General features: G+C 39.2%; 1 protein-coding gene across 2 annotated transcripts in view; it reads right to left on the reverse strand.

Annotated features, from left to right (window-relative positions):
• Positions 1–2,479: 2,479 nt before the first annotated feature.
• Positions 2,480–21,724, reverse strand: part of TIPRL (TOR signaling pathway regulator) — a 28,620-nt gene continuing 9,375 nt past the window's right edge. For both annotated transcript variants that reach the window (XM_014857638.3, XM_070498134.1), the window contains exons 4-7: positions 15,695–15,826; positions 6,916–7,011; positions 5,576–5,638; positions 2,480–4,681 (exon numbers count right to left, since the gene is read on the reverse strand). In XM_014857638.3, coding sequence (XP_014713124.1) covers positions 4,526–4,681; positions 5,576–5,638; positions 6,916–7,011; positions 15,695–15,826 — 447 coding nt within the window. In that variant the 3' untranslated portion in view covers positions 2,480–4,525. The remainder of the gene's footprint in view (positions 4,682–5,575; positions 5,639–6,915; positions 7,012–15,694; positions 15,827–21,724) is intronic.

The raw sequence follows: 21,724 nt of genomic DNA on the forward strand, positions 1-21,724 counted from the left end.
TCTCTCTCCAATTTTGGGGGCAGCAGTTTACCCTGTGACCTGATTTCTCTGATGGATCCAAGAAGCATTGCTGATTTTTCACTTTGTTCAGCTAACTTGTTAGGACAGAGTGACAATGTCTAAGCTGCTTTCACGCTGGGCCCTTTGCTCCATTGTCTCCTTGCTTGTATAGCTTCTGACGGTAAGTCTGTTGATACTGTTGTTTCTTCTTCTGTATGTAATATTTCTTTTTCCACTGTCTGCCTCCATGAAATTTTTCCTCTTATCTTTGGCTTCAGCATTTTGACTCTGATGTAGGTTTTCTGGAATTCTGGGGTCTGTGGTTTATTGTGTTTCATCAACTTTGTTAAATTCTTGGCCATTATCTCTTTCAATACTTCTTTTGCTCCAGTCTCTGCTTCTTATGGGCTCCAAATACAGACATCAGGCTAGTTGATCTTGTCACATGGTTCTTGGATGCTCTACTTTTCCCCACCTACACTACTTTTATCTCTTTGTAACTCAATTTAGGTAATTCTTATTGAACTCTCTTCCAAGTTCACTGATTCTTTCTTCAGCTATGTCAAGTTTTCTGAAAGAATTCTCTTCAATGTTTTCTATTTCTAATGTTTCCATTTGACTCTTTCCTATCCAAATCTCTGCCAAAGTTCCCTATCTTTTTCATGCTTTTCCACTATATATGTTAACATTAATCATAGTTGTTTTAAAGTCCCTCTCTGATAGTTCCAACCTCTGTGTCATCTCTGAATTGGTTCTGTTGACTTTTGATTGAATGCCAGACACGTGTATAACAGAAGGAAGGGGATTGTTTTAACCTGGAAAGGTACACACTTTTGCTGTCAGGCCATTAGTTTGGGGGTTGTGTCAGTGTAGACAGGAGTTCATCTGGGTTTGGATTACATTCTTGCTACTGTTATCTAGTTCACCAGAGGCTTCAAATTCCTCCAGTGGTTGACTCTTTTACCTTGTCCTTAGAGTGCACCTGGAGTGCAGGTGGAATTTTTCTTTGAGTCCCACCCTCAACTTTCAGGGCTCCGTGACCACACAGAGGGTCTATCTCTACACTGGTGCCACTTCCCCAGTGATAGACTGGTGGTCTTTGTTACTAGTGTGAGGCTTATGGTGGACACAGGAAGGTTTTCTCAGTTGACCTTGCTAGCCGCAGTCTCAGGCGGGTTTTGTGTGCCTGGGCCTTTAGAGGTGTGGCTTTCTCCACATTTCTGCCCCATTCCCCAGTAGCAGCCAAATTCTGCCTTAAATCTGTTGTTGGTCTTGTGTGAATTTCATACCCATCCCGCAGTGGGAGGAGACTCTTTTTGTTATCCACGTGGGATCCTAGGCCCAGGTTTGTCTATTCCTCCTCCAAGGTCAGAGGATATCTGCTCGTACTCCTTCTCTAGCAGTAATGGTTCTTTGTCAGAGTCCTGAAAGCAGAGCATTTCCTACTGCTCCCCCAGAGGCAGATGGATTTTGCCTTTATTCCTCCCCAGAAATAACGGATTTTTGCCCAGGTCCTGGGAGTGATATGATTTGCTGGTCCTCCCCCTAGCAGACGAAGGCTTTTGCATCCTTCAAGAGAAGCCTGGGGGGAAGTGGCAGGGTTTCATACCTGTCCCTCCGCAGCAGCCAATGACCTCCGGCATGCCTGAGCCACTGACAGGGACTTTCTGGTCCCCTGCCTGCCCCAGTGTTTCTTGTGAGCACCTGGTGTAGGCCCTTGGGAAAGAACTTGTGTGTCTAAAGTCCCCAGATTTGAGACTCTTGGCTATTCCAAACTGATGCACTACCCACACTTAGCCTTCAAGAATTTGTTAAAATTTTAGCTAATTTTTTCTTACCCGCTTGTATAGTGGCCACCTCTTACTCTCAGGTTCTAAGACGACACAATTTGTAGGTCCCATCTCCCGCTGGAGGGTTTATCAATCTTTGGGATTCAGTAAAAAGCTATAACTTTGTAGATTGCTCAGATTTTTCACCTTGTTAAGTCAGGAGTGACATTCTCTTGAGGCTGTCTACATTCTCTTCAGAAGCAGAACTCTGACTTCCTCTACTAAAGGTGATTTTGTCATTCTCTTAAACCAGTGTATTTCCATCACAGCACTTATTAAAATTTGTAATTATTTTTACTTTGCTCCTCCATTAGACTTTACCCCCATGAAGACATACACTATATCTATTCATTATTGTAATCCCTCGTACCTAGCACCGTATTGGACACATAGTACTCAAAACTAAATGGAATGATACATACGACAGGTATTTATATTTTCAGAAAAAGAGACCATTAACCCAACATACGGAAAACACTGGCTAATTAAAACATCCGTAGAAGTGCTGGAGGACAGAGGGAGAGGAGAACAGAGCCTAAAGCTAAACTGGGAGATGATACTCTGAACTCTCTCTTCCATTTCCATTTATAATCTGTCTGGAGAACGAGGCTGCAACACTGACCAAGTTCAAAACACAAAGCACAAACGAGAAAGGTACACCAAACCATTCTTTAATTAAGCTTCAAGAAAAACTGAAATAGCAAAACATGGATCAGTAATTCCTTATTGTTTATTATCCTCTTACAAAAAGAGACTCAGGACAAATAAATATAAACTGGTACATGTCTTATTTAGCAATGGGCAAGTACAGGTTTTCTTGGTATTCTCCACAGGAATAAACTAATGTCTTCTGAAGTACATTCATCCTAGCCATCAATTCTTTTAATTCCCTACAATTTTTAACAATGGATTCTCAAAATAAGTAACTGAAGACTGACTCAGGGACTAAGACATTGGAATCAAGTTAAAAATATATATGATGTTGCCCAGAAACTTCAACTAATGAATATTCTTACAAGTCTTTCATTTCTTATAATTTGTATGAACAAAGAGTTTGTTCTGTTCAAATCTGAATGGCAAATAAAGTAAAACAGAAAGCTGAGGACAATATATACACTTTTCTGTCCTAAGAGAAAACATTAAATACAGTATATTTAATATACAGTGAACATGCCACGTATTTCCTTAAAGCCAACAAAATCCTGATTTCCTAGGCCCTGCAGGTGACACAGCAGAAGGCAAATACCAAAACCATTTATGACCAAATTTAGCTAATAAAATTAGCTAAACACCACCACACAACGATATACCAGAGTCTGAGCAATGATGAATATCCAATTGTACTTGTTTCATTAAAATTTATCTTCAGGTTAATACCTGAAGATCTTTGCTAATACTTTCAATTAAATATTCTTATTCAACGATTTATGCATCAAGTGGAAATAAGTACAACAGTTATTTCAAACCAGAAAAAAAGGGATGATTTTTTCCCCCTGCCCTGTAAAAAACTATTTTTAAAAATCCATTTCAAGTAATTCCTTACTTGGTGCTTTATAACTACTTTTCACTTTATGAAGACTATTTAGAAAGGCAGAAAAGAATATAAAATGTTTAAAGGGTCATCATCAAAATAACCACACGGATTTTAAACTTACTTTTGTGTACTTTCTGTACTACCTAGGTCTTATACTAATTAATTACATTTTACTGGACCCCCTGAAATGTTAAAACCATGTATCTTAATCTTAAAATGGAAAAACTGGCTTTCCCACTGTAAAATAAGCTCTCTCCCACCACAGCTACCTCTCAAATATTTTAAGCAGAAAGTTAATCTGATTGCTTTATGGGTGGATGTAATATTTGCTTAAAACAATCCACATTAACTCTTCAAACTTTTTAGGACCAATGCCAAATTCAACATTCAATGGATTTATTCACTCTGAGGTTGCATGGAGGGTGGAAGTAAAAAATGCCAGTACAAGTAGAACCACACATGAGAAAAAGCACCTAAAGAGGGAGGAAAGACAGCTCTGACATCCTACCTCTCAGGGGCAAACCATGCTCACGTGTTCCATGGACGTAATACCTTATGTGCTCCAGAGAAAGACCTAGGTAATTTGGGTCTATGTCTGAAACTTTCTTTAAACTTCAAAAGCTAAGTTAAATTTTGGGGGTAATTTTTTTTAAATTTCCCGGTAAAGATCATTAGTATGAGATCAATTTCCTAAGAGGCAAGTCATGACTCTCCAGAAATATGAATAAACATCAAAAAGTCCAAGGTAAAAAGCCAGTACATCAACATGCACAATCAAGAATCCTACGAAGTCACAAGTGTTGCAATTCAGTGATTCAAATGAACCTCCTCACGGCAGAGGACAGTGTGTCATGACAGATGCAGACTGTGCCCACTGCTCATGAGACACACACGTCACGACTGGTGAGGTCCCACTTTGCGATAATCTAGAAATCTGAATTTAACTTCAGAAAACTTAAGTCTGGAATATGACTTTGAAGACAGACAGTACAAACAGCAGTTGAGTGGAACCTGCCTGCAACAATCTTTTTATTTTTTTCCTCGAAGGCTACAGAAAAACTGCACAGAGACAAGGCAATTAATTCTCATAACAAAATACCCCCCTCCAAATAGCCAGGGTCTCCAGTCAAGAGTGCACGGTGAACGTATGTTGTATCACATTCTATTCCATAGGAGTACTGTCTTGTGAGTCTGCAGGATTAGAATCAATCCTTTCTGGAATTCTTTCCGGAAACACTAGCTTCTCACAAACGGCTTCCTTTATCGGTAAATACTGTGATATTTCATTAGGTTCCGTGAAGAGCGAAGGTGAAACATGCTAGGAAATACATAAATCATATTAGCACATTCAGTCATTGCACTGATTCCAGCATTCATAAAGCATGCCAATTTTAAAATGAGGTGTAATATACAGATAGAAGGAGCATCATTAAGTGTTCCTAATAATAACAGCCATCTCTTGTTACTGAATCATTCAGTATGGTTATTTATAATGCTCCCATAAATGTCCTAAGAATTTAATACAGCTTAATCTAATCCCCTTTTCCTGTTGCTTTTGTACCTTGAAAGCACTAGCCTTCAGTAGGAGCCCAGCATGTAGTCAACAACAGACTGAGTAACTTTTCTAACACACAGATACTTTATACCCAGACAGGAATAAGCAGGTGGTGAAAAAAGAATATCAAGTTTGTAAGAAGGTATCACTTTTTAAGCAACCCATCAGAGAATCCCACAGACCTGCAGAAGCTCTTTACAAACCCCAGGGGAGCAAAAAATAAATGAAAACTACGCCAAAACAAACAAGTCATGGTACAGAATTGCTAAATTTTAGGAAGAAAAAAGGAGACTGGGTAGAAAGAAATTATAGGGTGACAGGGTGATAAGTGGAATATACTCAACTGGTGACAGTTGCAGCTCTACCACCAACCAGCTGTGTGACCTGGATAAGTCACGCCTCTGGGACTCAGTTTTTCCAGAATAAAATGTTGAAATCAGACTGGATGATGGCTAGGAACTACTCTAACTGTTCTTGTATCTGAGATAGGTTCAGAAAAGTTATGCTCCAGCAGGATTTAGCCTCTCGAGCACTGTTAGGTAAATGAATGGATTTAGGGATGTAGATTTGGGGGGACGGGTAGGATACTGGGAGATAGCATACTTAAAATGAAACATTAAAATTCAACTTCTAAAAACTGCTATTTAAATACCATACCATTAAATTAGCAATCTTGCTCTCCCGTGATGTATATTCTCGTAACATGTAACTTTTGTCAGCCTATGTTTAAAAATAGAAAAAAGGTTGCAATAAATTTATTTATATTGACTTATAAAATCCTTCATACTAAACAGAACTGCCTACGTTTTAGAACAGATTGTGAAAGCAGCTTGAAGTCTGACAAGAATATCTTATTCTACAGTGAGATAACTAATTCTCACCAACAATTCTGAATGATTAATTCCAATCTCTATAAATCACAGTAATATCAGAGACATATATGTAAACAGATTTAATAATTGCTGTGTAAGAAAAACACAAGCAAAGGTTTTACTTTGAAAAAAATAATGTTTGTAATGACGTATGCAAGAGATTTTAATATTACTTCAAGTCTGGAACTACATCTTTTCCTTAAGCTACGTCATCATCTACCTACATAATGGTGGCTACTTTTATGCTCCAAAAAAAGTCTGAACAAATTTTGTTCTCTCCCATTTCCACAAAATTCTTTTCAAATTGCTTACTTAAAATTACTTTTTAGGTACTTCAACCTTTCCCATTTAAGACTTTTTAAAGTTAGGTTTTAGAAAGCAATTTATTATAATTTGATTTTTGGTGAAATATTATTTAATAAAAGGAAAATCACAAGATTACACTCTTAAAGCATGTATATATAAATCTCAGGGAGCCAAGTGATTGGTATTTCTAATGTCAGGACACTATACACTACTATACTATGCATACTACATTACATACTATAAACAAAGTTGTTTATTTGTTTTAAAGATTGGCACCTGAGCTAACAACGGTTGACAATCTTTTTTTTTTCCTGCTTTTTCTCCCCAAATGCTCCCAGTACATAGCTGTATATTTTGTTGTGGGTCCTTCTAGTTGTGGCACGTGGGACACCGCCTCAACATGGCCTGATGAGCAGTGCCTCGTCCGCGCCCAGGATCCGAACCAGTGAAACCCTGGGCCACTGAAGCGGAGTGCGTAAACCCAACCACTTGGCCACAGGACCGGCCCCAAGTGACAGTTTTCTTAAACACAGATTAAGTACATGTGAGATTTTTTTTTCAATGCATCAGACCCCTCACCAGCCCCCTGCACCAAGGGTCTTTTAGAAAATATTTTCAGCTACCAGAACTTTTGGAAAAGAACATACAATGTTTCAATAACTGTGCAGTCAACAGTGAATGTGCAACACCCAATCTTAAAGGCTAGAAGGATCACTATATAACATAAAGCATCAGTTAATTTCAGATTCTCAGATTGACAAGCAAACAACGTGACCCAGCCCAGCATCAATCAGTATGGTCATAAATGAGAACAGATACCTCATGGTAAAGTCTTGTGTCATTCATTCTGATAAGCACCCCATCAATTCTCAAGAAAAACCGCAACAGCAGGAAGAAGCTAGAAGGCATTACTCTCTGAAAAAAAAAGTATATTAATATTGTAATGAAAATTAAGATTTTATTACTTTGTTAAAAGAAAAAAGTTTCTTAAAAAGTCATCAGAAGAAGGCTGAATTAGCAGTATACAGAAATCTCTGAACCAGAGGTTCTTTTTCCCAGCTTCAACTAAGGCTCAAAATCTTTTTATATTGTATTCAGTTTCCTATAAGAGAAAAATATTTTTTTCTAGGTCAAAAGATATTGAGGTTAAAGACTTAAAACATACCTAAGTAATGCGAAAATTACAATGCTCACCTTAAAAGATAGTACTTACAGTAAATGTCAATACCAGTAACATCAAAATGAAAGAACAACTTGGTTCTTTGTTGCTACTTATCTTGTATTTTGTGAGGAAGACTGGCCCTGAGCTAACATCTGTGCCAATCTTCCTCTATTTTATTTTTATTTTTTGAGGAAGATCGGCCCTGAGCTAACACTGTGCCCATCCTCCTCTATTTTATATGTGGGATGCCTGCCACAGCATTGCTTGATAAGCAGTGCACTGGTCCGTGCCCGGGATCCGAACTGATGAACCCCAGGCTGCTGAAGTGGAGCACATGAACTTAACCACTATGCAACCTGGCCAGCCCCTCTTCCTCTCTTTTACGTGGGATGCCACCACAGCATGGCTTGACGAGCAGTGCTAGGGCTAGGTACGCCCCTGGGATCTGAACCAGCGAACCCTGGACAGCTGAAGTGGAGTGCATGAACTTAACCACTACCCCACCAGGCTGGCCCCATTACTCATCTTCTATTCACTTTACAAAGATAAAGACAGGACGCCTTAAACGAAATCCTCTAATTCAGTCAATCAATTAAGTGCTATTTCGTACTGCCAAAGACTGGTTTACCAGATCATTATAACATGTTCTTAACATCTTTCACCTGTGTCACATCTGCACAGTTGTTTCCCAAATATAATCACTGAAGAAAGCCAGAATTAGTGGAGAGTAAGAAGGGGGGTCCCGGTGGCAGGGAGGGAAGGATTGGATGGGGGTGGGGTCTTTAGGTCTTTAAAATGAATATGCTTGACCATTTACTAAATAAATACTCACTGTCTACTAAGTGTTGGTTCTTACTATAGTAGGTCTTAGATTTATATAAATGAAAGTTATAATCTCAATGCTCAAGAAGTTTATCAAAGAGAGAAACAGTCAGACAGATAAAGAGTGGTAGCTGCTATAACAGAACTATGCACAAGGTTCACGAAGCACTCAGGGGCCGAGTGGTTAAGTGCCTATGCTCCACTTTGGCAGGCCAGGGTTTCGCCAGTTCGGATCCCGGGCACGGACCATGGCTCATCAGGCCATGCTGAGGTGGCATCCCACACAGCACAACCACAAGGAACTAAAATATACAACTCTGTACTGGGGGACTTTGGGAAGAAGAAGACAAAGAGAAAAAAGAAGATTGGCAACAGATGTTAGCTCAGGGCCAATCTTAAAAAAAAAAGAAAAAAAAAGCCGTATTCAAAGAAAGAAGGACCCTAGTCTGCTGAAGAAAGTCAGGGAAGGCAACACTTGAGTTAACCCTGGAAAGAAGAGTTAGGGGTGGGCAGGAGAATTCCAGAAAGAGGAAACAGCATGTACAGAAAGTACTGAGGCATGAAACAGGAGAGCATATTCAGGGAACTGCTTGTAATTCCATACAAGCACAGGGCAACGTTAATGAAGGAAGAAGAAGTAACAAGGCAACCCAATAATGATAGTGGCTTTACTGCCTGGAGAGTCACCAGCTAAAGGCCAAGCTCTCCTGCCCTGGGACTTTCACACACCCTGTCCCTTGACCTGGAGTGTCTCCTAGCTAACGCTCACTCGTCCTTCAGACCTCAGTGGAAACGGCACTTCTAGAGAGGCCTTTCCTACCATTCCATAACGACAGCAGATTCCTCTTTCATTCTCTCTCATAGCACTCCACTACAAATGAACCGATTTGTAACCAGAGTCACTTACGTGTTTACTCGCTTAAAGCCGATCTCCCTACTTGACTGCAGCCTCCACGACAGTGGGAATACCTGCTTTGTTCGTCACTGTGTCCCTACTGCCTAGAAAAGCAGGTAGCAGACAGCAGGCGCTCATTAGCTACTGGCTGACTGAAATAAAGGCTGGAAGCTACCTTTGCTGGAGAACAGGCTCTGAGTCACACTGCATTCTGATGGGGTTAGCAGCAAGAGACTGTGAAAAGCAAGACACAGTAAAGAAGAGCCGGAGGAAGAACTGACATGACAACTTGATAGGTCACAAAAAACTGACAGGGAAGCACAGCATTAGCTGTCAGAGTGCTATTTGTCATTACTGGAAAGACTAATGCACAATATTTCTTCAAATTTCAAAACCAGTTATTTTATTTTATTTTTTAAATTTTTCCTTCTTCTCGCCAAAGGCCCCTGGTACATAGTTGTGTATTTTTAGTTGTAGGTCCTTCTAGCCATGGCATGTGGGACACTGCCTCAGCATGGCTTGAGTGGTGCCACATCTGCGCCCAGGGTTCGAACCGACAAAATCCTAGCCACCAAAACGGAGCATGGGAACTTAACTACTTGGCCACAGGGCCGGCCCCCAAAAGCAGTTATTACCAGTCACACCCAGGAAGCAAGTTGAAGCATCATTTCTGTATGGCATAGTGGGGAGACTAGGAATTAGGACGTGCGAGCTCCAGTCCCAATGCTACACTTTAATTGTATATTTTAAGGCAGTAGTTCTCTCCTAGGGACGTTTGGAAATTTGGGAGAGTATTTTTTGTTGTAATAATGATGAGCAGCCAATACTAACATTTCGCAGTTAAAGACCAGAGATGTCAGATGTTCTATAACGCACAGGATGATCCTACACAACAAAATCCAACCCTGCATCCCACAAAACTTCCAAATTCCTCCCCTGGGATTCACGTGGGTGAAAAAATCGATTTATAATTATGTGACCTCAGAACCTAACTCCGTTTTACATATAAATAGAAAACACACTCAATTTCTAGGAAGGCAATTACCTTGTAAATCAAGGGGAGATTATATTTTGTCTTATTTGGAACTTTACTAAGAGTCGTTCACCATTTTGAAAAAGTACATCACCAATGGCATCCCAACTGTGTTATTTGAGTCACTGACTGACAACCGGCGTCTCGCCTGCCTACACTTGTAGCTGTCAGCTGTCACGTTCACAGTGATTTAACGCGCAAACATAAGTGCCTGACTACTTCATTGTCTTGTAGTGCAGTCATATTATGTATTTACATACTGAACTACATATTGTTTTTTCCAAATCAATTTCTTTTTATTTCCCTTTTATTTTATAATTAGGACATTATGTTGACTTATTGGAAAAAAGATGGATTATATTATGTATGAATTTCATTTCAGAGTAGTAAAAGGTAAGGGGTGCTTGAAAGTATTTGACAAAAAAAAAAAAGGAGCACTGGGTCTGATAAGGTTGAGAATCACTAACTTAGAGCAAGTTCCTGAACCACCCAAGGTCCCCTCGCTCACTTATAAAAATAGAGGATGTGAGGAAACAATCTCTTAGGTCTTGTCTCTATAAAATACAATTCTCTAGGACTCCATCTCTAACAACAGCTACCACTGCACAGCCATCGTGGAATTCCTTGCACAATACAACAGAGATGAAAGCTAAGTCCCTGCCCAGCATACTTGGACTCTAGGTAAAACATGGAAGCAGAAGGTGGACAACATTCATGCCTGACTACTCAGAATGGAACTAACCATTAGCTGTAAAAACCTTCACAGACCATCACAGCAATGCCAGTATTTGGCAGACAGTAAATTTATTTTCTTTGTAAGTTAAAAACTAACATATTAGCATGAAAATAACTTCTCTTTAGGTCTCTGTTACAACACAGTCCTACAAACGGTAAGCCCTACCAAGGACACTAGATTAGGACACAAAATCCTAACCTCAAAACAAACACTGTTGAGACAAGGTAATTTAGAAACACAAAAGAAAAACTAACTTCTGAAACAAATGTCTTCTAATTAGATATAGGTAATAGCATTCACATAAAGTTATCAAAACTCATAATAAACTCAATGAAGCAAATCCATCACATCCCAGGCCTCATGGTGCCCAGAGCTCTAAAGCTACCCTTTCTCCCTGGGGAACTGTATCACAAGGAAATTAATTTTTTTTTTCTCTTAGCAAAAACTGCCCAGGTTTAGAATTGAAAATTAAGGTGGAAAAAACACTTCAAAACCTGAAACAGTTAAATAAATTAAGGGCAACCTAAAAGGTTCCATCTAACAATATCAGGAATGTAAAGTAAGCTACTTTGTTTATATAAGCAGCCTCCATATTTCAACAGCATTTCTTTTCAGTGTTTTATAATCATTACGGAAACGGGAAAAAACAAACATTCATAAGAAACTAGTTTTGCAATTCTAAAACAAGAACTTTCTAGCAGTTTTCCGGCCAAGGTTCAAACACCAAATAAAAGCAATGAATACTACTACCATCACCCAGATGACTCTAGGAACATTTTGAAAGTGAGATGATATCTATACATTCCATACCTCCAATCAAACTCCTAGCAATAAGGAAAGATAGCAGGTAGTACTTAAAAACATATACGTTGGTTTTTTTAGAAGTTCCTTGGAAAGCTTTGTTACACTAAAAATAATCTGTGATGGTTCACATTTTATTTGACAGCAATTGGGACATGGAGATTTTAAGTCAGGAGAAGCTCTACGGAAACGGCCAGTTAAACCATCTCCTTAAGCGAGCTGTAAGTGGAAAGCATCTAGCGAAGTCTTTGGAAATGATCATCACACTCCGTTCTCTGGCAGCAGCTAATAAGATGACAGCGTGAAGCAATTAGCAATTCTCACAAGTGACCAGCTCAGACAATGCGTCAATGTCATGGTATTCAACCACCAGGCCCCTCCCTGGTCTGGCTGGAGAAACTTATACAACTAAAACTCAGATCAGGAACTACCTTCTCTGATCTGAGTTTTAGATCAGAGCTTTTCTATCCATGTTTCCAGTCAACAAACATACAGCAAGCACACTATGCATAGTCAAGTCTTTTATTTGGTGAGGAAGATGTCCCTGAGCTAACATCTGTGCCAATCTTCCTCCACTTCGTATGTGGGACGCCACCACAGCATGGCTTGATGAGTGGTGTGTGAGTCTGTGCCCAGGATTCAAACCTGCAAACCCTGGGCTGCCAGAGCAGAGTGTGCGAACTTAACCACAATGCCCCCAGGCTGGCCCCAAGTAAGAAATGTTCTTTGTCCTATAGTGTTAAAAGACAACTGAATCTATAATCTGCCGGGGTAATTCTGATAAAACTCCAGGTTTGGGAATAGAGGTAGACTTATGGACAGCCTGTCCCCTTTCCTCCTGTCACCACGGAAGAAGCAGCTCTGTCTCCTTCTACCCACGATCTACATCCCAGAAGACTAGCAGCAAGGGCAGAGGGGCAAACGGATCTGCTGCATGATGGATCTTGGGCAAGTTACTGAATATATCTGACCTCCCTTTCCTCATCTGTAAAACAAGGATATGGAAGTACTCACCACACAGAATTTTCCTGAGGATTAAATGAACCAGCCCCTGGTTCCTGACACAGGGCTTCTGAAACCCTTGTCAATTCCTAAGTGGTAAGAGCACTAAGAGTATCTTTTGTTCTAATGAGGGCACTTGGGCTCTGGGATGGGAGCTGGTCGCCAGAAAGACCAAGCCACGATTAGAGGCTTGGAACTTTCAGCCCCACTGCTGCATCCTCCAGAGAGGGGAGAAGGGCCGGAAATGGAGTTAATAAGTGATCATGCCTAATGAGGAAGCCTCCATACAGCCCCAATAGTACGGGGTTCAGAGAGCTTCCAGGTTAGTGAACACATCCCAACTCCACAGGGACACAGCTCCTCCACTTGGGACCCTCCCAGACCTCCCTATGTGTCTTTTCATCTGGCTGTTCATCTGTATCCTTTATCATATCCTTTAATAAACTGGTAAACATGAATGTTTCCCTCAGTTCTACGAACTGTTCTAGCAAATAATCACATCACATGGGGAGGAGGTCATGAGAACCTCCAATTTACAGTCAAGTCAGACAGAAGCTGTGAGTAACCTGGGGACCTACTACTTGTGATTGGAATCTGAGGCGGGGTGGAGGTGGCAGTCTTGTGGGACTGAGCCCTTAACCTGCGGGATCTGAAGCTATCTCCAGGTAGACAGTGTCAGAACTGAGCTAAATTGTACGACACCTAGCTGGTGTCAGAGAATTGCCTGGAGTGGGGAAACGAACCCACATTATCTGGTGTCAGAAGTGTTGTGAGTGCGACAGTAGTGTGAGAGTAAAGGAGACAACAGGAGGAGATGACTGGAGTGTTTCCGACTCAGTGCTCAAATACAGTCAAGGCTCAAGGGCTTTCTCTTCCTCCCCTACTCCTCTGCCTCAGAAAGCTCATCCAGCCATTTTCTCCTCTCTCTACAAGTGATTCCTTCCTAGGAGCACCCAAACATGCTCAAGTTTTTCCCATATTTAAAAACACAGCACATACACCACTCAAGCCTCTGTCGACCTCATGGTCTCTCCTAGCCATGTTTCTGTTTCTTCTCCTATACCAGTAAGCTTTTTGAAAGTCTGGTCTACATCCACAATCATCCACATTCAAGGTAAAGAACAATATCCCGACTGCTAAAACCACTAAACAGATTTTTTGTGTAGTGGACAGCATCCCATTCTAAGCTTACAACACCTCTTTACAGCATGACACTGACCTTCACGCCTTCCTTTTGAATAGTTCTACTCCCGTAGCTGCCCAGGCACCACATTCCTCATTTCTTCCCTACACCCATGTTTTCCAGGCTAGTCTTTGCTTCTCTAGAAGGGAACTTCATGTGTCCATACCCCATGGCCTCTAAGCCAGGAAGTATGGCATTTATTTACAGCAATTATCTGTTACATTTTTAGAAAGAAACCAACCCAGAAAGGACACTATTCTAATGAAACCCTTCCAAGCATTCTTAAAACGCAAGGCTATCACCTAAATTTAAAAAGTTACACTGGATAAGAAAAAGAACGTTTTAAGATGATGTTACTCTTCAGCTTGAGCCTTACTATTTACTTTGGTACAGACATAATGCATTTATGCCCATATCGTCTTCAACCCCTTCATCCACAAAAACATATGTGCTCCCCACATACCTACCCACTTGTATACATCATAGAATATCCACCCATTTGGATACAAAGGCACAATCAGATACACAAACTCATAATGAACAGTCGACAAGGTCAGTTCCACAGGTGGCAGACAAGTGGAGAGCTACATGACCAGATCAGTTGCAGGATGAACAAATCTAAATGACAAAAGATAAACTAGGGGAGAGTTACAGGTGCTAAGGAAACAATTATCTAATGCTAGCATCATGAGATATTTTAGGTAGTACAAAGAAAACTGTGTCGCTAATTAGTTTCACGACCTTAGGTAAACTAACCTTTTAGGCCTCTTCTATAAAATATAGAGGGATAGACTAAATGATTCTCTGAGAATTCATCACAATTCCAAAACCCTGAGTCTACAAAAAAACTTGACTTTAAAACAAACTGATTGCTGCTTTTGATTTATTGTCTTTACTCATTGTATATTTATTATTATTTATATATTTGTTTTCATTTCATTATTGCTTAAATCACAACACCCACAATCATTATGCTTCAAGAACAATGCTTAATGCTGGGGATGCTGTCTTTAACAGACCTTACGGATAAGTGCTATAATTGAGGGGTTAAAAAAAAGTACTTATAGGAGTATGGAAAAGGGATATTAAACTCTGCCTAGGGGAGTTCTGGAAGGCTGTACAGAGGAGGTGACATTTTAGTTGTCAGTTGTGGGCCTGGCCCGGTGGCATGTAGGTTGGATTCACATGCTCCACTTCAGAGGCCCGGGGTTTGTGGGTTCAGATCCCGGGCATGGACTCACATACAAAATAGAGGAAGACTGGCAAGATGTTAGCTCATGGGTAATCTTTCTTAGAAAAAGAGGAAGATTGGCAACAGATGTTAGCTCAGGCCCAATCTTCTTCACCAAAATAAATAAATAAATAAATAATTAGGTTGAAGTTTTTCTGGAAAATGTTAGAAACCCAATTATAACCTAATAGTTAACAAATATGAATAACTGCTCGTGGCCTATTTATTATTCTTTTTAAGCATGTTCCACCAATGGAAGTAGTTTGTCCTCCACTGATAGAAAAGAATACAAAAGGAGAAGGGATTTTACACTCATCATTTCCATTTTCCACTTCTATATTGGAGACTGAAGTGTAGTTTAATGGTGCAATGAAATCCTAACACGTGGGTTATTTTCTAAATGACACCCATCTTGTTGTCTGCAGATCCTTTCAACATCATTTTTAACTCAAAATGTGAAAATTAAGCCATAGTTTTCATTTAAATTAAATAATAGGCAAACAAACTACAGAGTGGCCAGGTTAGTATTAAAAAATTGCTTTGCTAAAGTCTTAACAATATACTAAGATTTCGTGACTTTTATAATGGATATTAGTAAGATGTACTCTAGACCAAGTGAAACTTTACATGACATAATGTAAAGACAGTGTGATTCGAAATGAGTCTTATATTTCTGACCAATGGTAAGAATGGAAGAAAGAAAGAAATTATAAACAAAAACCATAATACTCACAACTTTTACACTCAGGCTTGAAACTCCATGATCATGAAGTTCATCCTCAAACAGGAGAACTTCTTCAAAAAACTTAATCTGTTCTCTGGCTTTCAATTTCTCTGTATCTATATGATCTGTTGTAGGTACAACCTGAAAGAAAAAATTTAAGAAGGAACACATAAAAAAAAATTGAAGGAACTAAAGACATAGGAAAGCAGTTTTTCCTACCAGCCCTTTCTGCACAGCCAGAGCACGTGATTCTGTGGGTGTCATCAGAAGTCATGAAAGATGAGCTATACCCCTTGCCTCTGAAAAACTTAAGACGCTACAGATGGCTGATATTACAGCTTCCCAAAAGACAGAGTGAAAATTCACCATCTTTCATAAGTCAAATTAAAATCAAGTGTTCTGCTGTGACTATGAGAAAAATAATCACCTGAACATCAGTCAGCATGGTGAGCGACGACCATCATAAAAGTTCAAAGCAGTCTCGCGCTATGCAAGGCCACTTTTAAGACATTCATTTGGAACTTAAAACAAGCTTTTTTTCCCCATTAGAACGATGTTATATATTTTAGATTCCCAGCCTAGTTCCCCAAAATCTACAAACAACATAAAGTGCTTTAAATAATGAGGTAAATAAGAACTTTCAGAGAAATTCTGAGGGGAAACTCCTAGCACTCCAAAGGGCTTTAGAAGATGCTGGCAATTTTTTCAATGTATTACTTTGTAACTCACACACACACACACACACAGACACACACACACTCTTCTGATGAAGAATCAACAATCTCAAGGAGGGACGTGGTCATATCGGTAGCTCGCTAAATCAAGTGTCTCCTAATAGCAGCACTAAAGCATGATGGGTAATACCATTCCTTACTGCACTCAATTTCACTACAAAATCTCCAGTTTTCTATTCTTTGACATGGTTGTATCCCAAATAAACACAGCAATGCTTGTTAAACCACACGTATTCAGTAAATGGTAGCCATCATTTTGCTTTACTTAATAGCCGTGATTAGATCATTTGTTTGACTCACGGATAGAATCAAGAAATGGACAGTAGTTTGAGATAAATGGACAAGAATTAGAAGAAAATGATACAGTATATTCAAGACTGCACAGCTTTTGGGGAAAAATGGTCTAAGGCAGTATTAAGTGCTATGTAGAGGGAAGAAAGGTTGCAATGAAAAGAATAAGCAGTTTGACTATGATTCCCAAGAGATGAAAAAACGCACAGTTCTCCATGTTCACCTACAGGGAACACTTAATCTCCTGCAATTGTACTCCAAACTGTGTCTGGAGCAGACATGAGACCACAACGGAAGGTGAAAATTATGGGGCATGGGGGGAACAGGGCTGCACATAACCAGCCCCTTGCATCAACTGCACGTTGATCTATTTCAGACAAAAGGTGGTGCCTCTAGGACTGCCAAAGAGCATGAAACTTTAGTGTTAAATAAACACAACTTGTAAATTCCTTACTTTTTATTTAGTTTTAGTTCAAAGGAACACATTTGAAAGATCCTCCTTACAGAAACTCCTGACTTCGAAAACATTAGTTAATCATGATATGGATGCTCTCAATGTTTTCCATATATACCTTCAGTAAGTGACCGATCAAAATGGATCCATCAGTTCTGCCATTTACTTGTTCTTATAAAATGTTTGAAAGAGAAAGATAAAAAATAATTAGATAAAACATAGGTTAGGGACAGTCATTATTTTTAACTTATGTATACTATCTTCTTCATTTACAAGGAGAAATATGTTTAAAACGTTCTACTTCCCAGGCCTCTCTCTTCCTCAACTTATCTTCTCCCTGAACTGAGGCATCTGAAAAGAAAAGGGGAAAAAAAAACCAGCTAAACTTAAAGTATACCAAACACTTTTGGCTTCCAGTATTGTCAGAGTAAGTAACCCAGACAAATCCTCTTGCTGAAGACATTTTAAAAAGCTGGTGAAAAAACAAAGACTTCTTAAAAGCATCAAATGGCCAAGATGCCAAATAACTACCAGGCTGAGATCTGGGAGAAGACTGGAGGCCGGAAAAGTGAGCCTGGACCTGGCTGGCTTTGGCCTGGAAACATCAGGACTGGCAGATGCAGAGAAGGTGGACTCTGCAAGCTTTTGGTGCTCACTAAGGGCAGGGACCTTGGAGAATTCCCTGCCACCTCCCAATTTTGGCATGATACCCTAAAGCGCTACACTGGTTCACAGCTTCCTACATTACAGACCCAGTCAACCTCAAACTCTTGTCCTAGACCAGAGGTTGGCAAACTAAGACCTGCAGGCCAAACGTGACCCATCCCCTATTTCTGTATAGACTGCAAGCGAAGAATCATTTTTACTTCTTTTAAATGATGGGCAAAAAAATTTTAAAAGAATATTTCATGACATACGAAAATTATATGAAATTCAAATTTCCACGTCCATAAATAAAATTTTACTGGAACACAGCCATGCCCATTTGTTTATGTGTTGTCTATGGCTGCTTTCAACTACAACAGCATCGCTGAGTAGCTGCAACATACACTCTATGGCCCTCAAAGCCTGAAATATTTACTATCTGGTCCTTTACAGAATCAGTTTGCAGACCTATGTCCTTGACTATGAATGCCCTCAAGTGCCTGTCAGAAAAAAACGCAAGTCCCCTGTAGAGGAAAAATCATCATCCTGGAATTCAAACAAAAATAAGGAGGCATATAGGAGCCTAGCTACCCTAAACCAGAACCAACCAGAAATAAGGAGACAATACAAGACCCTAGAGACTTCAGGTACTAAAAACCCCATGCTGTGAAGGAACAGTGCACTCTGGTTTCGAGGAAATAAAAGCTGAGGGTGAAAATTTCAAAGGTACTAGAAAATTTTTTTTTTTTTTAATTATGATCAGGAAGCATCATGCTGGGGGTGTTGGCAATGTTCTATTTCTTTGCCTTCTGGTCACATTTTACAATTCATTAAACTGTACCTTTACGTTTTCTGAACTTTTCTGAGATATTTCACAATTTAAAAAGGGATGGAACACCAAACTCTTGATACCATACATGAAAAATAAGTCCTGTTCACATCTTTCAAACGGGACCTCCCTCACATCAGATGGAGGTTTATAACAAGGAAATTACTTGACATAAATATTTTTTAACTTATCACATAAAGTTAATTAACAGCAAATGCCAAAAGTTACTGAAAACAGCATGTGTGTGTTGTGTGTGTGTGTGTGTATATCTTTTCTTTTTGTCTTTAGAGTATATCTCATTAACAATATATAGCCAAATTGCTGTGTTTTACAATGATTTCTTTCTTTTTAAAAACATGGAGATATAACTCCCATACTATATAATTCACCCTTTTAAAGTGCACCATTCAGTGTTTTTTAGTATATTCACGAGATCATGCAGTCATGACCACTATCTAATTCCAGAACATTTCACCACCCCAAAAGAAACCCCCACATCCAATTAGCAGTCACTCTCCACTCTCTGCTTCGCCCAACCCCTGGTAACCACTAATCTAATTTCTGTTTCTATAGATTTGCCTGTTCTGCAAATCATTCTGGAATCATACATCTGTGCCCTTTGGTGTCTGGCTTCTTTCCCTTAGCATGTTTCCAAGGTTCATCCATGCTGAAGCACGGATCAGTACTTCCCTCTTTTTTCCAAGGCTAAATAATATTCCATTGTCTCAATATACTAGTTCTGTTTATCCATTGATGGACATTTGGGTGACTTCCACATTTTAGATATTATGAATAATGCTGCTATGAACATCTGTGTACAGGCTTTTGTGTGGATATTTGTTTTCAGTTCTCCTGAATGGATACCTAGGAGTGGAATTGCTAGGTTATATGGTAACTCTATGTTTAACCTTTTTGTTTTAATCACAGTAAAAAATACATAACATGAAATCTACCATTTTAACCATTTTTAAGTGTATATTTCAGTAGTGTTAACTATATTCACAGTGGTGTGAAACAGAGCTCCAGAACTTTTTTATCCTGCAAAACTGAAACACTATCAGAATTGTTAACTCATACCCCTAGAGAAAACAGCTTTATCAACTAGTGTACAATACTTAGGTGCAGTTCCTTCTGCCTTCAGTCTTACAAACACCATTCATTTTCAATGTTTAAATCAGTACATTTTCCCCTAAATTTACTTTTAAAAACTGAATATATTAAAGATGATACACAAATAGCCAACAAGCATATATAAAGATGTTCAACACCACTAATCATTAAGGAAATGCAACTCAAAAGCCCTCACACATTACTGGTGGGAACGTAAAACAGTGCAGCTGCTGTGGAGAAGTAGGGAGATTCCTCAAAAAATTAAAAATAGAATTACCATACAACCCAGCAATTCCATTTCTGCATATATATCCAAAAGAACTAAAAGCAGAATCTCAGAGATATTTGCACAACTATGTTCACAACAGCACAACACCAAGAGGTAGAAGCAACCCACATGCTCACTGACAAATGGATGGATAAATAAAACGTGTATACCTACAACAGAATATTATTCAGCCTTAAAAAGGATGGGAAGTCTGACGTATGCTACATGGATGAACCCTGAGGACATTATACTGAGTGAGATAAGGCAGTCACAAAAAGACAAATAAAGGATGGTCCCATTGTTATCTAGAGTAGTCAAAATTCAGAGAAACAGAGGACAGAATGGTAGTTTACAGGGCCTGGGGAGAGGAGGAAATGGGGAGCTGCTGTTTAACAGGTAGAGAGTTTCAGTTTTGCAAGATGAAAAAGTCCTAAAGATTCGATGCACGACAACAGGAAGATACTTAACACTACAGACATATGCCACATAACGACATTTCAGTCAACAACTGACCGCATAAACGATGGTGGGCCCATAAGATTAGTACCATATAGCCTAGGTGTGTAGTTGACTACACCATCTAGGTTTGTGTAAGGACACTCTATGATGGTCCCACAATGACGAAATCGCCTAAGGACACATTTCTCAGAATGTATCCCTATCCTTAAGCGATGCATGGTTGTACTTAATACACCCAGAAACTGTTACAATGGTAAATTTTATGTTATGCATTTTTTACCACAATAAAAAGAAAAAGAAGTTCAAGATATTAAGTCACACCGAATCAGTTGAGCAAATGTTCCAATGTGTTTTTAAAAAATGCTTTTTTAAGTGCCTGGATACTAGGCATGTCTTATTCCTAAGAGACAGTACAAATAGGAGAAACAGCCTTCCACTTCTACTCTCCTGCAAAGTCAATTTATTTATTTAATAAGAAAGAAGAAAACGGCCATATGTTGATAGGTTACTATGGGCCAGCTACATATTGGACATTTGACCTGTTTTCTCATAACATTCTCATAACATGATCGTAGAGAAGTGCCTATGGTGGCCCAGCTAATAAATGGCAAGGCTGAATTTGAATCCAGCCAGGTCAGCACAACTCTGAGACTGGCTCTTTTCTCTAACACCATGCTACAACTCACAGAATCAGAGGTTAAACAACCCCAAAGAGTGAGAAAACACTAAACACACACAGACCAGCAGCCCCCAGCAACTAGAAAGCAAGAATTTAAGTGCAAAAGAAAGACCTCATTCTAATGCCTCAATGCCTGACACTCTTTACTATCCACATAAAATGTATTCTCCTAGATAGGCATACAATTCCAGGGCTTTTAAATAGTGATTTGGTGAAGGGTTGAAGATTGAAGAATTTTAAAAATCTTAAGTAACATTATAGATCAAATAAACCTTAAAGGTATTAAAAGAGTTAAATGCAAAAAATGTTCCTATGGAAGTGATCTTCCATATATAACAGACATGCTTAACAATAAGCTATAGCCTTGACATTTATGTTATTGCTATTATGTTACTGAGATACGTACTTTAAAATTTTGAACCCATTTCTTCATCTACAAAATGAGGATAATAATACCTATCCTATAAGGTTATTTTGAGGATTAAGTGACAAAGCCTTAACAATTTTGCCTGGAAACAGTCAGTTCTGGGTTTTTTTTTTTTTTTTTTTGGAGGAAGATTGGCCCTGAGC

The sequence above is a fragment of the Equus asinus genome, chromosome 25, assembly GCF_041296235.1.
Source record: "Equus asinus isolate D_3611 breed Donkey chromosome 25, EquAss-T2T_v2, whole genome shotgun sequence".
NCBI classification, from domain to species: domain Eukaryota; kingdom Metazoa; phylum Chordata; class Mammalia; order Perissodactyla; family Equidae; genus Equus; species Equus asinus.